General features: G+C 34.5%; 1 protein-coding gene across 2 annotated transcripts in view; it reads right to left on the bottom strand.

Moving 5' to 3' along the window:
• Positions 1-18,768, bottom strand: part of LOC148943626 (furin-like protease 1, isoforms 1/1-X/2) — a 138,728-nt gene that overhangs the window by 63,096 nt on the left and 56,864 nt on the right. For both annotated transcript variants that reach the window (XM_089101509.1, XM_089101508.1), the window contains exons 5-8: positions 17,271-17,399; positions 8,902-9,040; positions 8,171-8,316; positions 4,314-4,447 (exon numbers count right to left, since the gene is read on the bottom strand). In XM_089101509.1, the coding sequence (XP_088957635.1) occupies positions 4,314-4,447; positions 8,171-8,316; positions 8,902-9,040; positions 17,271-17,399 (548 nt within the window). The remainder of the gene's footprint in view (positions 1-4,313; positions 4,448-8,170; positions 8,317-8,901; positions 9,041-17,270; positions 17,400-18,768) is intronic.

Raw genomic sequence — 18,768 nt, 5'->3', positions numbered from 1 at the left:
ACCATTCATGAATGAAGAAACTTAACTATCTTTAATAAAAATTAATCAAAATTCTCCAAAATGGGAAAAACTACACAATAAAACACACTTTTCAGGTAGATAATTTTTAACACACTGAAAATAATTTTTCCGTAGCTCACGCCCCTCGTCCGAATCAAAATTATGGGAATGATTCTACCTGTGACACACTAAACTAACATCAATTATGGAGAGTAATTATTGTAAAATAATTATCTTACTACGTCTTGGCAGAAAAATCCAAAAAATAAATTTAAACATTTCAGTTTGAAGCTCTATATACTTTCTGTTTAAATGCTAAATATAGGAGGGTACTAGTATGATAAACGCCCTACCGCTCAAGTTGTTCATTCATTGACGCATTATAGAAACCGGTTTTTTCGTTAGTTTATTTCAGCTTAACGTGAGACAAGACAAAGAGAAGTGACAGAATAGATGGAAAATATACATTTTGGCCTATATATTTGCATATTAGGGGGGGGGGTAAATATTTGGACAGTGTGAAGTTAGAAAATAATTCTTACTACATAATATGCAGAATGATTGTACCTAGCCCGTTAGACATGCCTTCTTTACCCCCCCCCCTTCCCCATGGTGCAAATATATAGCCCAAATTTGTTTCTAAAGCATTATATTTTTATCTTACTTTTAGGATTGATTCTTACATTAGGATTGATTGTCAGAGAAATATGTTAGAAGAATATTAGGTAGGGCGTATATCATAAAAGTACCTATAGGAGTATGAAACTTGTTTGAATCATCTATACAAATGTGATATGAAATAAAATGGAAGTAAAAAAAATATTATAAAATAAATAAAATACAGAATAAAATTGTGATTCTTTCAATTTTTTGACGTTACATGACCAGCTTCCTGCTGCCCTATGTAGTAATATATCTTTTATTTCTCAGCAATCGACTTATTATTTTCGCACTTCCAATAATTTACTTATACCTTATAATCCATCAATACGGTCTGATTTTAACCTTCTGATAGCTTGTAACATGGTTTGGAACACTTTACCACATTCTGCACGGGGCTGCCACTCGCTTAGGATCTTCAAAAGATATGTTAGAGTATTTCTTGCCAATAATTAAGATTTCCCCGGTTTTTCCGAGGAATTGGTATCTCCGGATTGGGTCTGTTGTTTATTTGTGCCGGTGGAATCACGTACTTGTCCACTACCTAGCTTGGATTTTTTTTTTTTGGGGGGGGGGGGGATTATTTGGGTTTGTGATGTGAGTGTGGTATTTAAAAAAAAAATGATGGATGTATTTGTTTTTTTTTCTCCCATGCTTTTTTCTGGTCATAGAGCCTTACGAGGGAGACCAAGTTGAAGTGTTTGTTGTTTTTGCTGCATGTAAAAATACTGTAGATTTTGTTAAATAGTCATATATTTTTTGTTTCTTTTTTTCAATAAACTCAATTCAATTAAAAAAGAGAGATTTTTCTATTGGCGATATGGATTCTCATTGACGCATTATAGAAACCGCTTTTTTTCGTTAGCTTCTTTCAGCTTAACGTGAGATAAGACAAAGGGAACTGACAGAATAGATGAAAAATATATGATTTAGACCTAGCACATTAGACATGCCGCCTTTACCCCCTCCTCCCCCCAAGGTACAAATATATAGTATGAGACTTGTTTGAATCATCTATAGGCCTAAAAATATGATATGAAATAAAATGGAAGTAAAAAAAAATAATATAAAATAAATAAAATAAAGAATAAAATTGTGATTTAGCGACACTTATTGCTTGATTGGTAAAAAAGAAAAAAATGGAAATGGAGAAGTGATTTTAATAGCGTAATTTTTAATGGATTTACGATAAATTGTGTTTTGGGGGAGGGGGTATTTTCCTCTTATTTCTTAAATCATGCAAATGTTATTGTCTTAGCAGCATTTTAGTGATAACTTAAAATCAAACAAAATTTATAAATTTTAGATTCGGAATAGAGTGGGCTCTTTTCCCGTATATAGCGTTTCAAACCTCCATTTTTTGAGTTAAAGTTACTATTGACACTTAACTTAATTACACTGAAATGTTCAACAATCGGAATTGGAATATGGTTTTTAATCAAAATTCTTACAACCATACGATGTCACTTGTGTCAGTGTCACTTGATCGAATTTTCAATCTTACCAAGAAATAAAATTCCCAATTTAATGTCTGAGGGGATATCAATATAAAAAATTTGTCCAAATGGAAAAACATTCTTGAAAAAAAAATCATACAACCAAAACAGCAAAGATTGAAACTAGAAAATCCATCTTAAATCATTCAAGAGTAACTAGCAATTCAGACTAGTCGACTAAAACGATAACATTTTTTTTTTACTTTTTTTTTACAAAAATTATATTTTCACTGGAAACCAGAACTGGATATTGGAATAGATGGCAATCTAAGAGTGAAAACTTGCATTTTCGTGCAATTCAAAAACCTAATCTAGAATCAAAACCACCACTCAATAAGTTATTATGTTCACTGAATTCGATGTACATGTGTTTCCAAGTCTTACTAAGTACTTTAATTTAAAAAAATTATTTTATTTTTTTCGCACTCGGTCTACTAGTGTCAGCCAGTTCTACGGCAGTTCCATATTCTTTAAAACATGCATTATATTTAAAAGATTCGATTCGCCTGCCAATGCTCTGCTTTCCTATCGAACAAAAATGTAACAACTGATTCATTACAAATTTTACAAAAATAACTATGTTTTCACAGTTCAGTCGAGATATGATTCCAGAAACTATTTTATGGCTCTTCAGAGCCATGGATGCTGCCCCCCCCCCTCCCTCACTCAGAAGACCAAAATGCACAAAACGTTCAAAACTTTGCATCACTTGAAAAAAAATATGAGAATCCGTTTTTAGGTTTTTTCAAGTCTTTTTGAAAACGCCTTACTGAATAAGTATAAATACTGTATTGTGTTTTACTGAACGTGGTTGGAAATTCTTAATGAATTTTCTTACAAAAAGAAAGAGAAAAAAAAATCCTACTAACCCGTGGAGCATTTGGAAATAACCAAAAGCATTATTAGCTTCTGTTAACAGATCAATATTCCAAGAATTTCTATACGTAAAAGGACGGATTGCAGCTTATTGAGCTCTGAAGCCCAATAACCAAATAACTAATTGCAATAGATTTATATATGTACCGGGATAATTTAATAATAGCAATTGGTTATTGAAAGCCGAAATTGTAGAAATCAGCTTATGTTACGATGAGCTTATTGAACCTGCGGCTAATCACTAGATAATAATGACGCAGCAAGCAAAGTTTGAGCTGTGAAGAGAACTAAGGCACCCCGGTCCACAATGCGAATTTTTTCCTGGCTAAGAGCTAATGAAGCCAGTCCACTTTTTGGCTTTTTAGTACTAAAATAATTTCAAGTATTCCGTCTTAGACGTACAAGAGTCTAAGAGCCTACAAGAGCCTAGGTCCTTGTGGGTCTCGTTGGAAAAGGCAAAAGCAGACATCTTCATCAGTGTGGCAAGGAGAATTCGTTTTTGCCAGTGTTACTTTCCCTGACAACTAAATGATGTCACGAGTCAATTGGACTAGTAGTTAATCACCTACTATAACCAGACGGCCCCCCAAAAGCTTCTGTTTTATAAAACGCGTTTCTTCATGCAACACAAAACACGTATCTTCAGAGGAGTATGAAATATTTTGCGGGCAAGATATACAGAACCAATATGAATTTAGAACTCCTGGAAATTGAGAGTTATCTTGATTTTTTTTTTTTTTTTTTTTTTTTTTTTTTTTTTTTTTTTTTGTCGGTGAAATACCATTGGAACTTCATGACTCGATAAAGGACTTTGTTTTCCCGTGCATAAATAGACCCACCCAATAAAAAGAAAACATCTATTTTTTCTAAATTAACATCAAATACTAACAGACGTGTAAAATTCATTTGATTCTCCTGCCTTTAATAGCACCTTTTTTTACAGTTTACATGGTTCTGAATATCTTAACCTCTATAGTTACCAGACTAGTGGAAAGAAGGGTGGACTAAAGGCTGTACCCCTCCTCCCCCTGTGAAATTTCAGGAATTCTAGGTTTTGCCTATATTTCTCTTATATTCTCGAATAATTTGGATAGTTTTATGTTTTTTCCGAATTCTAGCTCATCCCCCAAAAATACTGTGCCCACTCCAAAAAGTTTTCCTAAGCACGTGGTTTTTACTTGATAAAAGCAATTGAAGCAAGGAAGTTGATAAATATCAATGAAAAACTAGAACAATCGTATTAAATTACTATAGAAAGAGATCCGAGGGGAGTACACTTACCCATCACAGTTGCAGTCATCGTGATCTCTTCCGCCGTTTCCTGAAGCCCAAATAAATATAGAGCCTTTACCCCCTCGACCCTTGGTAACTCCCTCAACAAAGGCACGAGTGGCAAGCTCGCCAGGACCATCAACCTTAAACAGATCAAAGAAACATTATATTTTAGAGTTTGAAATTTTTCTAATTCGAAAAACGCAATCAAACTTCTCTTGAAAAAGCAAGCTTAGATGAAATACGCTATCCGACTATACACATTATAGCACTGTTGTATAGACATGACAAACACTTCATTATTTGCTTCATAACTATTCAAAGTAGAGGCAGCAGAGATATTTTCGAAATAATGTCTAACCTTACTTCTTAGGCTTTTTTAATGTAATCTTAAATGATGACGGTGATGAAGAAATAAAGCTTAATTATCGTTGGAATTTATAAGTTCTGAAGCTAAAACTTATTTTCAAACAAACGTTAGTGGTTCTAGGATATACTTAAATTTTCAAAAAGAAAACGTCCTAATTTTCGAAACAGTATTTTAAGGTCACACTAATAACTTGGGAAACTCCTCTAATGTCTTTGATTCCAGCTAACAAATACCATAAAAGATTTCTAAAACTATGAAGAATTTGATAAATTTTTCTATCATCTAAATCTAAAAGTATAAAAGTCGGAAGGTTAAGACTACAAGAAGAGAAAGTAAATTAAGATTCATCAACATTTTTTTTTGTACAGTAACACAGCAATTATTTTTTTTACAGTTTTATATCACTGGCGGTTCCAGCTTTTTTTGGAAAACTTGTTTTGAAAATTAGCTCACTAGGGGCGGAAACCTATTCTTGAAGTAAGGTAATATACCAGCTACCAGTCAGCAAAACCACGATAGTGCACTTAGATTAACATTTTTAATGCGTATAACCCAACTAATTACCGGATTGAAAAATTTGAGTACTAATTGGCTTTGATTTAAGAAACAAAACTATGCAGTTGGATTAAATAATCGTTTTTTGTCATTTCTTTTCATCAGACTTGTTTTTGACAACCGTGCGTTAGACCAACCGCTATTTGTAACTTTCATCCTTGTAAGGCGTATCGGGCGTGGTAAATCTTTTGGCTCAGTTCTTACGCTCCTGACCTAACCACCCCAAGTTCGAATCCCACTGGTTCAAAACTGATAATAAACTCTTTTGATTCATGTCAACCCAAATCCTTAGGACAATTCGCATGGCTTTTCATTTGCTCATCTCATATAATGAATCAAGATTAAATTAATATTGAATTAGAAGTTCGTCTTTTTTAGACGTCTATTGCAGAGAATATTACCACGCTCTTTTCTGTGTAAAAAAAACTTCTTTTCCCAAGGCTTCTATCCAGGGTTTGGTTGAGGAGTTCACCCTTTGGAGGCAATGTGGGCGTCAACGATCGGGCATGATGAAAACTCGGCGTTTTTCTACAAAGCGAAATTTCTTCCGCCAAGTCACTCTCAGTTGACAAAACCTCCTCTAAAGCTGTATTTAACCGGAATCTATAGAAAGGTCACAGACGATATCCTAAGACTCCCTCTTCTCTTCCTGCAGCCAAAATCCGAAAGATGTGTGGTTTGCTGACTTCAGTCGGTGCTCTCTCAGCCCAAATTTGGCAAGAAACGATGTTTTTTATTTATTATTATTATTATTTTTTTTCTTTTCTTTTTTTTTTTTTGATCGGGGAATTTGACTGTTCCCCGTTCTTCTTCTTAGAAAAGCCATTGACAGTCTAAAAAGTAAAAACAAAAGGTACTAAATTTAAAAATGGTTGCTCTGCTAATATAGAGTTTGACTCTTCTAACAAAATAAAAGGAACAAAAATAAAAGAGGGAGGGAGATGTAAGTAACAATTGGCTGTTATGGCTATTTCAGCTTTGCCTTGAGATGAAGGTATCTTATGCTAGTTGGTGTACACATTATTTACTTCTCATGCACCCTCACTCCTCACGGGAGCGTAGATTACACCTTTTACACAGGTCTTACACTCGTCCCAAAGAAAGGTAAATCGGAATTCCATTGTACTTACTACCACCCAATTACAGTTTACATAACAGTTAGTAAACTTTTTGAATTATTACTTATTGACGAATTTGAGGAAAACGTTACACCCCTCCAACTAAATTTCTCAAATCGTCATCAACAAGAAAATATATAAACTTTTTCTTAGTTTAATAGAGACTCTTAATATTTTCCTTGTTTTTATTTATCAAAATTTTCCAAAATGATTTTTTACTAAAAATAAAACACGATAGGGGCTTAACTACAAACCAAACCTCTGATGTTCACAGCTGGGGGCTGTGGCTTGTTTCAGGACATTTTCTAAGTAAAAAATAAGAAAAACCTCTTATCGCAGAATATCGCAAGATCTTTATGCTCACTTTGGCTTTAATAATAAAAAAAATAAAAAGATGCCTATTAAGCATACAATTTCTAAAATTTAAAATAACAAAAAGAAGTTATAAATTAACCGTACTTTTGATTCTGAGACTTTTGACGATAATGACTACTGTCGGCATTAAGGGAACATTTATAACATAGATGAAAGAGGCAGGTCTTGTTGAAACTTGAGTCATTGATCCTGATCCTGACACTTTTATTTATTTCCGTCAGACTCTACAGGAAAAGCCAACACCGAGGGAATAGTTTCAAAGCTAACCATTTCTCCAAGTTTTGAGCCTTTGCATGCGTATTAAATAACAAAGAAAAACAAATAAAAAAGGTTTCACTTGAAATGAAGACAGGAACGAATAATTCCCAAAAGAATATATTTGTTGGAACTCGGAATTCCCAAAAGATCTTCAGAGCAAACAGACAAATGAAAGGTCTGTTCGCTGAGAAACGTAATTATAAAAATGAATCGCAAATAGGAGCCTATCATTTTAAGCAGCCTACAAGTTCGAAGGGGAACTAGCTACACTTTCTATCCTATTTTTAATTCCATTTACATTAGGAAAACTATTACTATTCCAAATACTACTACAAAAAAAAAAGAATTTAATAAGAGACATCTCCCGACTAGTAACAAGATGAGTAAAAAAAATAATTGAATTCTAAGTTCTGAAACTACTAGAAATTCATGCTTTTATCGGAATGAATTCCCATGATGGATTCAAGCATTCATAAAGCCACCAAAAAAAGGAACTAGAAAAACAACTTGTTGGAGGAATGATAAAGTGAACCTGTATCGGAATCTGAAGTTTCAGGCTCAAATAGTAACTTTTTCTAAGCTAGAACTTTCCGGTACTATGCCAAGCACGGTTACAGAGACAGCAAGAGACAGCCTGCAAAATATAATTTTCTTGTGAACAAGAGTGACTCTTGACGATATATCAACCTTTAAGAAGCCAAGTCGATTATCTTCAAAACACGAACAACAGAGGAAAACGAAGAAGAAATATTGCTGATTATAGGCTTTCATGTCAATACTACGGTGAAAAAAAAAAAAAACAGAAATGAGCCGTTGTACTGAGCCCAAGAAATTTTAATACTCATAGATTTGCACCAAAAAGAGAATTAAGTTCTATTATAGCTGTGGTAGTCACTAGGGAAAAAAAAACAGCGAACGACAGATTTGAACAGTTCCGAAGTAATATCGAGAAACACTAATTAAATCTGAGCACGGAGGATCCATTAAATGGAATTCTAACCAGGGGTTAGTTATATCGAAAAAAAATCAATCCGGTCTTTTTTTTGTACTATTAAGGTATTAATCATCGTTCAAAGAATTCCGACAAGAACATAAAAAGTACAGAATAATTTAGACAATAAATATGTGATTCAATATGCTTCTGAAAGACTCATAAAAAAAAAATTATATTCTAATGGTGAAAGGCTTACAGTTTTCCCGTCATCATCTGGTCCCCAAGAGGCACTAAAAATATCAATGTGCTGTGGATTCAAGCTCAGGCTTCTAGCTTCAACAGCATCCGTCACATCACCATCTAACATCCGAACACCACCAATCCCAGCATCATATGCAATTCCTGAAACAAACATTAAAATATAAAATAATACAAAACATTTTTCTTTTTCCCCTGTTTCACGCTCCTCTTATGACTTACAAGGTTAAAACCAAGGCTGGATCCAGGGGAGGGTGGGAGGGGGTGTAGGGGGTTTGACCCCCCAACAAACGCAGTTTTTATGGGTTTTTTTCGAAGTTTTTGACCCCTCCCCCCGGGAAAAAAAAATCCTGGATATGACCCTGGTTAAAAAACATATATTTTTTACAGTTCAAGTCGGCGAAGCTTGCTAGCCACTTATAGTTGGCTAACACTTACACACGTAGAAGTGTTTATTTGTTGTGTTCTATAATTGTGTTGCAACAGCAACACTTTGGTTTTGTCTTCTTTTTTTCTAGTCCATCGATTTTAGCCAAAACTAAATAGTATCTGCCCTGGTGAAACGTTCAGTAACGATTTTTCACTAGCCCACAAGCTACTAACCTTCTATTTTAACGTTAACCTGCATCAGTCTTGTTAGTATTTGTCATACTTGCAGCATTATATAGAAATTGCCCAGTATCGAGATAGTTTTATCGGTGTCGGAGCTAAACAAAAACAAGAATTTACCTAAGGCGCAAATGGAATTATTAGCTTCAGCTGCCACTTCACCAGCACAGCGTGTGCCATGCCGATTAGAATCAATCAGATCGTATCTTGGAGCTGGATCTTCGTCGTGACTATTGACATCGTAACTGGCTAAAGGATCCTGCAAAAAAGAATACTAGAAGATCCAGGGTTTAAAATGGCAACTCCCATTTGGAGTCATATAATAAGTCAATAAATTCAAAAGGAATACAAACAAGCAGGGTTAGAGCCCCTAGTGATTTACTTCCTTAATTTTGATGATTGAATGTGACCCTTAATGATTGTTTATTTCCCTTTACCGATTCCAGATTATTGCCTGTTTAGGTTGAAATAGCAAAAGAGTCCCAAGAAATCACTCTAAAAGGAAAAAATAAAATTTTCAACCAGAAATATTTTGAAAACTGAGGTACAGTATGAACATTTAAAGTTATGTTATGAATATTTAAAGTTATGCTTTTGACAGGTTTACAAGTTAGTCAACTTTTTTTCGCAAATCGATTTCTTTTTAACCAGCGACAGTCGAATATCCAAAGAGCAGGGGGAGGGGTGGGGGTCAAGTACGGAGATATTTGTGATCAGGTCTTTTTAGTTATCAAACAACCAAAGTGTATTTTTTTTTTACCTTCCACATTTTGGGAGAGGATAGGCAGCATAAATAAATTCACACCTCCAAGCTTCCGTTGATACAAGCATTGTGTGCCATCTAATGCCAAGGACATTAGATTTTGCATCCAGTTACTCAAGTCCTGCGACTACCTCTGATTGGCAAGCCATCATCTAACGTACGACCTCTCGGATTTACGCGTACATATAAAAGCATAGATGCTGAGATAGCCCGTGAAGAATTTGGAAATAATATAAGCATGATGTCAGAAGAGACAATAAAGACGTTCAGATCTACAATAAGTATTTAATACACTGCCTTTCTTGGGCATCAAGCAATATTGTAGATTGGAGAGACGAAAATTATGCTGTTGAACCAAGATTAGTTTCGATCAAGTCGACACTGACTGTTTTAAGAGAGGAGAAAGATCCAAATGTCGATTCTAACAAATAAAGCGTTTGATTTCCTAGATCTATAAATTTATAAATTCCAGCGTATGCACCTGCCCTAATAAAAGTTTGAAACTATTTTCATTGACTCCTCTCTGAAGTGTTAATTTCTAAAATCTTGAACCCTTTAGCAGCGAATTAGAGCATGATATCTCCAACCCTGACATAAAGTAGATGTCGTCACTATTTTAGATAATGTTCGTAAATGAGTATTCTCTGCTATTTTTCATAAGTTTCTTCTTCTATTAGTGACACCTTTCGACGATATAAGTAGGGCATAACGGAATACACAATTTCGAAAAAAACACCTCTGCTTTTTCTAGTCTAATCATAAACGAAAATATCTATTCTCGTGGAAAGCAAGAAAAAGGAGGAGATAAAAAGTACATTTAGCTAAAACAACGACGATGTCATTAAAAAAAATTTTTAATCATATTTTATTTAAATTTAAAATAATTACTTCAATAGCGTTCCCTAAGCAAAGAGTGATGTGTCTTGCATGTTTTTTGTCAACCAGGGCACGTCGTGTAGAATGGCTGGTTAATTTGAGACAGAAAATTCTAGTGCCCTTTTAAAAAGTCACAAGGGGTGGGGTACCCTCCCCCACCTACAAAATGATCTACCACCCCTCCAGTACTATAGCTGACGCGAAATTATATATTGCTTTTTTGAAGTTTGACCTTTGTCAAACTTCAAGTAAATGAACTTGGTTAAATGAAGCCTTGAAACAAATGTCGACATTAACCGTCTATTTTATATGGACTACTTGACTGTTTAGGAACAACTGCACCGCTGTGTGGTATTACTGTCTCTGAAACTGGAACCTCAATATATAGTTTCTACATGATCTAAATCGTCTGGCTACCTCAAAATTTTCAATCAATAGTAACTTTGCCCTCTTTGGGTCGAAATTGTAGTTCTATATCACAAAATGGCAGAAAATACCCCCTTTGTTGTAGCATAATATTTTTTTGGCCACTGAAAAGGAACACTAGGACTTTGAATTTTCGTACAAATTAGCCATCTTCCGAGTTTCCACGATCATTGGTTTTGTAGGAAAGCCTCAGGAAAAAAATAAACATGCATCCTTGATTTTTTACGCTTAAACTTGATGAATTGATGAATAAAAACTTGATAAACTTGATGAACACTATATATTTGAAATCACCATAAAAGCAGATTCTTTTTAATGTATATACTATTATCAAAACTCCTTTTTTTTAGAGTTTCGGTTACTATTGGCCATGGTCGCTCCTTACTTACACTTCGTTACCTCGAACAACTTAAAATGAACAGAAATTACCACAAACAGAAGTAGGGCTAACCTCTCCTAAACTTTCTAAAGGCCAGAGCGTCATTTCACTTCTGTGAAGAAGAAAAAATATTCTATACATTTTTGCTTTTATAAAATCAATAAATCTGCTGAAATGTCCACGAGCAAATGTGATTTCCTGTGATTCCAAATTAATTGTGATTTCCTTTCTGTGCTTTTTATTGTTGTTTATGTTGCGACAAATAAAAACGATACTGTTCAAAATACATATCGATTTCAAATACACACAAATGACACTCAAGTCGTTTAGATGTCTCGAGAGGGAGGGAAGGGGCCTGGTACCACTACTCTTTATTTGTAAACCGTGATTAGCCTTGAGGTACCGTTTCTGTTTGCTTGTTGTTGGTTTTATGACAAAAAAACACGCTGCTCAAAATAAAAATTGTTGTCAGCTAAAGTGCAAATGACGCTCTAGCCTTCACAAGGATTAAGGAGCGTTAGCCTACTTCTATTTTTTGGTATTTTTTGTTCGTTTTAACAAACAGTTCTTAATTTGTAGATTTTAACGTTCCAATGAAAAAATTCTTGTTTGGAGAAGAATTTTTTTTTCATTTTTTTTTTTTTTTTTAAAAGACTGGACTGCACCCCTTATCAAAAAAAAAAAAAAAAGAGAGAAAAATAAACATAGAACGAGCTGCGTCAATTCCAGGGTAAGATCATCGCTGCTTTTCTCTCGGAAGTTTCTAATTAAAACGCTTAAGTAGCAATTCCGTAAACCTATTTTCTAGAACATTGTTCAAGAACCAATAAACTTCTTGAGAAAGATTGTCTTTTCCGGGCAATATATTTTTCCAAAGTTTTGATAGTCAACATAACCCTTTAAGTTCCCTTTTAGCACAAAAAGTTTTTCTAAATATAATGCCAACTTAAAGTTTGTAGAATCTTGAAGAAGTTCTATTTTCACTGCTCTTAAAAAAAATGAACATTCTTGTTTCGAAAAGGAAATCTTGGAAGGAAGTCCTCCCCTTATAAAAAGCGTACAAGAATCTAAAAATTTGGGTGTGTTCAATTCTTGAAACAAGCTTTTTGACCTATCAGAGCAGCTCTACAAGATAAATAAAATCTTTAAACTGACAAATTAGATTTTCTTTTAAACTGAATAAACCCTTCAAGACATTTCTTCATGTTGATTTTCTTGTCTATTGGATTATTGGATATTACTGAACATACAGAATCTTTAAAAACACATTTGGATAATGAAATATAAACACAATTATAACGCACAACATATAAAAACATTTTGGATATATAACATCCAAAAACACAGTTGGATTATAAACACAATTTGGATAGTAAAATGTAGTGTTCACAGTCAGTATTGTAAATTCAATGTAATAATCAAGATTATTAATGTGAGAAACCCAGAGCAGTTTACTCTTGACTCTGCCGGGTGGGTTGTGACGTAGCATTGTAAAGTCACCCCCCTCAACCCCCAATAGTTATAGACAAATATACTGATAATCTATTGGGCGAAAAGATCAAAATCATTAATCGCGACTTTGGAGTGGAACAGATATTGCAGGAAACCTTGGAGTCTTTCCATCACTAGCAGAAATTTTAGCAGCTAGTTGAATGGGTAGAGCTATTCGTATTTAAAAATTACGGAACTGGTTCTATCAACCTTACTTGAACCGAGAACAAAAATCTTTCATTGTGGTAAAAAAAAAAAACAGTTTTCGTCTTTCGTAGTTTCTCAAGTTTTGACAAGTCAAAGTTTTCTTAGAACGAACTTGACTTTCAATTGTAAATTCGTCCCTGATATACTTCAAACTGTCCCGGAAAAATGAAAAAATATTTAACAAATTTTTTTATTTTGCATTTTTCGACCCCCTTCCCAGCCACCAGGTCAAACCTATGCATGTTTGCGTAATATCATGCCAGAATTCTAGCTAATTTAAGAATCAAATAACAGGGTTACGCAAAAAACTCAAACATAGGTAAATACGAGGGGCGTTCACTCTTGGAAATAACGTACACCAGGTGGCACGTGCCAAGCGTGGCGGAGATGTGCCAAGCGAACCGAAAACTATGCCAAGCGCGATGAAAATATGTTGCACTATTACACAAGGCCGACGTTCTGAGATGTACCCAGGTGGAAGAAAGATGGCACTCCCTCCGGTAAATCCAACCCTGCACTAAATATCATTTTACTCCTTTAACTTATAAATTAATCTCCCATTAACTAAATAAAATTATACTTACGAGCCACCCGGTAGGAGGGGGAAAGATCTGGTTACGTCTATGGACAGGCATAATTTTTCTTTTCTTTTTTTTAATTTAGGACTGTGTAATTCGGGTTTGTTAAAATGTGATATAATTAATAGTAAACACGTTTAATGAATATAAAATTTTCGTTCTTTAGGGAAAGAGTACATTCTCGAAGAACTTAGAAAACGTACAACTGTCCTTAAATCTCATCAGAGAGATCTCATTCTTCCTTTAAACGAGTTACCACACTCAAAGTCCATTCATTCCGCCCATATGACTCTAGGCAGATAACTTAAAAATATAAATTAGATTCCGAAATCGGATCAGATCTCCTTGACTTCGGTGATAAAACTCAATTTCACTTATTGGAGGTTGAAACCCTTTAAGAAGAGACGATCGGAAGTGTTCCCCTGACAACTAACATGGTAAAAGTTCATTTCTATAGCATCGATACGGTTTCTAATTTCTAATCCCAGGTCAACATCTCAAGGAAATTAAACCGACATCTTCCAGGAAAATAGTTGACCAGACAAGGAGATGAAACTGGATATTGACGACAGTCACTTTGAAGGCTTAGAAAACAAAAAGACGTCCAAATACGTTCAAGCACAGGGTGTCTACCGGATTTATTGCCTTTTGGTTGAAACAGAGGCTGATCAAGAGATGTCCACATTTACCAATAAAAATTAATAGGATGCCGCAAAGCGACAAAATTTATTTTTCAAATCAAAATAAAATGCTACATTTTAAAGGTCACTAATCGAGAAACGCGTGATAACAAAATAAATATTTGGCACCTAACCTAGCGAAAACCAAACTAACTACCAGATTTTTTTATTATTATTATTTTGGATAAGATTCACAAGCGCTTCCTGCATGAGCCAAATAACATGTTACAAATAATTCAGTTGAGTACGGTTTATCGTCTAGATTTCAAATTGTAGCATTTTCAATTTACTTTTAAATAAATACTTACAACGAGCATCTGGATTATTTTCAATGTATTTATTTGGATACAAGTACAGGTCAAATCCAAGACTGCCAAATCTAAAGTGAGAGATTGACATTACTATAAAATAATCCTGATGGTAGTTTTGTTGGCTGAAAAAGCTTTTTCCCAGATGGATATATTCTATCGTTGTGCATTTCTTGCATCTGACAGACTTGCCATCTGTTTTTGTTCTTTTTTTGTCACCAAAAACTCAAATAGCCCCCCCCCCTGGGTGTTCTTAAAATCGTTGCATCGGGGCACCATCACCCGTTCGTTTCAGAGGCTTTTGACTTGGTAGCTATGTCGGGCTTCTACATGTTTATTCTTCTAAGAAGCTTTCAGTATGATCACAACCATAGTTAAAGCGAAGAGAGTAGCTAGCCGTAGCCTCGCTTGCATGGATCATCTTTGCCAAGAGACTCGTGAGTGGGAGTATTAATAACAAAGATTCATTTGTTGATCATCTGGACAATTGAACCGAACTCTTAGCAATGAAAGTTCCCAAAATCATGTCTTAGATTTCGTTTACGCGGAATTTCAATCGTTAAAAATATTAACTACCAATACTATCAGCATACCAGCGTTAAATGATGCCAAGAATCTCGCTATTAAGAAAAAAAGCCACCTAGAGTCCTCGGAAAATCATATGCCCACAGATAACTGATAGCATAAGTTAATGCTCCTTAACTGATTACCCATTGTCATAGGATTTACCTAACCTTGTAAATCAGCAAACTTATCACGAACTACGAACACATCAGTTACAAGCCTCCCCTTCAAGAACCTTCAAAGTGGAAGTCTTAGCCATTACATTCTACAAGATAAACGATAATCGAATTCGAGGAAAAAGGAGTCAGATAGAAAGATAATTTCTGATGAATACTGGGAACATAGAAGCCACACTTGACCCAGCACAAATAAAAACATTTATATTGACTGGGGGAAAATTAGAAAGATGGAAGAGAGCACGGACAAAATAAAGGGGAAGTGTTTACATTGTAAGCAAAAAAAAGTCTAGCAAGGGATGTATATTTAGTCAGCACACATAGAGATGAAGAGTGTTCGATTAGAAAGAAATCAGGTTCCACCATATACGCTTCAGGTTGAAATATGTTTTAAACCAGACAGTACAAAAAGTGCCATATGCAATCACCTAACCCTCAAAATCTCACGATGCTTACGATTGTTTCAATATTTTTTTATATTTTCGACGCAAGTCTCCTTTTTCTTTATATGCCTCCCTCTCCCCCGAAATAAATATATATGTCAGTTCTTGTTTATAACCTTTAATGCAGGCACGTCCAACCCTATTAAGGGGGAGGGGGATAATAAGTGCATCTCTAGCCGCTCGTGATTTGAATTTTTTGGGACAGGGCGCTGATGCAATCTGTGAGGGGGGGGGGGTATTCTCTGTGAAGCGATTTATGCAAAGCACATCAATAAGCTCCACTTGACAACTTATTGATCATTCCAATATGATATTAATCAAAGTAGCATTCGATGAAAGTTTGTAAACAATTTAGACATTTAGGGGATATGATGGTCATTACGAGAGAAGGAGGGGTATCTGATTCTCAAGAGTGTATTTACTATATAGATATATATAAGCCTTAAATAAAATTGCCTTACCTCCTTACAATACATAAGGTAAACATACGAACTCTTGACGAAAAAGATTCAGCTTATATTTGAGCTTTGTTCAAAAATTTTGTCAAAACCTACAGACATCGCAAATCATACCCTATCCCTACTCACCTCATGGATAGCCAATCCAGGAAACCCACTGCTGCTATCCCTAAAATTACTTCTATTAGTTGATTTATCCAGAATCCAAATTAGTTAGAATAACATAATAAACATAATAAATTGATTTAGTGTTTGATTTAAACGATATGTATTCCCCCTCTATTACAGACCTAGGAGCCTTTGGGGGAATAGCACAATGTATTTTCTTGTATGATTAATTGATTATGAATAAATCTTATCTTATCTTATCTAAACAACGGACGGTAATCTATGGGAAGACACGCTTGGTTTTACTATAATAAACCAATCACCTAGTGAAGAAAAAGTCCATATTTTGGACCTATTTGCTCACAGAGAAGAGTGAAGAACAACTCTTGTTTTTTTTAGTAATTCTTACATATAAAGTATACATACAAACTTTCAAAGTCAATCGAAATGCACTTCATGATACTTATCATTTAGATTTTTAAGGAATTCATACAAACTGTTAACCAACTGCTTTTATACTAAAATCTAAAGAAGTAAAAACTGGACTTCATCAAATAGATTTCAGAACGTGATAGAACTGAAAAACTCGAAAACATTTCGATTTTCTCTCTTCTTCTTTTTTTTGTTTTTGGATTCAAGTTAGCCTTGCCGACTACTATTTGTATCTTTTTACCTATGTTTTATCCGTGTTTATTATCTATTTTTTTAAAACCTTATTTCTTATATCTAGATTTATTTACCTCCTTTTCTTGCTAGTGACGCTTCATTTAATAAAATTTTGGACATTCGGATTTCTCATTAATTGTTTATGCTTTGCGTGAATAGGATCTTTATTGGCTGACCAGAATTTCACTCCGATTACGGCCGTGAAAGTCATTTTTGAACAGATATTGAAACATAAAGGAATTGATAGAGTTGCAAAAAGCGCCACCATAACGGAATAATTTGGATGGAGCCGATCAAAATCAGTCTTAACATGAACGTTAATGAATTAACTTATATCGAAAACAATACTATAAAAAATAAACTTACATAGTTCCTTTTGATATCTGGATGGTCCTTCTCCAGTCCATCATCAAGTATAGTGACAACAATACCTTTACCTGTGTAGCCTTCAGACCAAGCAGCAGCAACATTCATATCTAACCCACCTCCACGGTTCTAAAATATACATAAACAAAGATTGCAAATAAACTCTGAGACCACATTGGCTAAGTATGATAATAAGGGAATATATGGCAAAAAAAAGAAAGAAAGAAAGAAAAATCATATTAATACTTTGAAGGGGGATGGAGAAATGGCTTCGATAATCTGGCCGTACGAGTCAAATAATCAAACTGACCCTCTATCAAAACGAGCTGACCCCTTCTTAAATCAAAGTTCCAGGAAACTCGAATAATATATCAACAAAGATAAAACCTGAGACAACACTGGCTAAGCATGACAATAAGGGAAAATGTAGGATAACAAAAAAAAAAATATTTTATTATTCTTTATGCAATGTTGACGGCTCACCGGAGGTCAAAATATTTGCATTTTCGATGCTTGTGTTGTGTGAATCTTCTTTTTTTTGCCTTTTCTCTTATTGCTAAAAAAACACATTCAAATTTCCAAGCAAATTATTTAGATGTTCCAGTTATAAAAAGAGCCAAGCTCAAAGAACTAGTTGTTACGACACCGTGGGAGTTGAAGACGACTGACCATGTAGGGACAAAAAAAAACACTACATTTTGCTCAATGAGTACCTAAAATAATTTTGTATACTATATTGAACAAAAAAAAGTATTTCAACTGAAAGAAAGGAGCAACATTAAAGCTTAAAACGAACAGAAACTATTCCGTATAAGAGGGGGGATGCTCCCTCCTCAATTCCCTACTCAATGAGTACCTTAAATAAATTTGTATACTATATTGAACAAAAAAAAGAATTTCAACTGAAAGAGAGGAGCAACATTAAAGCTTAAAACGATCAGAAACTATTCCGTATAAGAGGGGGGATGCTCCCTCCTCAATTCCCTCCTCAAAGAGTACCTAAAATAATTTTGTATACTATATTGAACAAAAAAAAGAATTTCAACTGAAAGAAAGGAGCAACATTAAAGCTTAAAACGAACAGAAACTATTCCGTATAAGAGGGGGGATGCTCCCTCCTCAAGTCCCTCCTCAATGAGTACCTAAAATAATTTTGTATACTATATTGAACAAAAAAAAGAATTTCAACTGAAAGAAAGGAGCAACATTAAAGCTTAAAACGAACAGAAACTATTCCGTATAAGAGGGGGGATGCTCCCTCCTCAATTCCCTCCTCAATGAGTACCTAAAATAATTTTGTCTAATATATTGAACAAAAAAAAGAATTTCAACTGAAAGAAAGGAGCAACATTAAAGCTTAAAACGAACAGAAACTAGTCCGTATAAGAGGGGGGATGCTCCCTCCTCAATTCCCTACTCAATGAGTAACTTAAATAATTTTGTATACTATATTGAACAAAAAAAAGAATTTCAACTGAAAGAAAGGAGCAACATTAAA

This window comes from Artemia sp. Qi Xiang Cuo, chromosome 15, assembly GCF_049724085.1.
Source record: "Artemia sp. Qi Xiang Cuo chromosome 15, ASM4972408v1, whole genome shotgun sequence".
NCBI classification, from domain to species: domain Eukaryota; kingdom Metazoa; phylum Arthropoda; class Branchiopoda; order Anostraca; family Artemiidae; genus Artemia; species Artemia sp. Qi Xiang Cuo.
The sequence above is the reverse complement of the archived record's forward strand: the minus strand, read 5'-3'. Positions and strand labels throughout refer to the sequence as shown.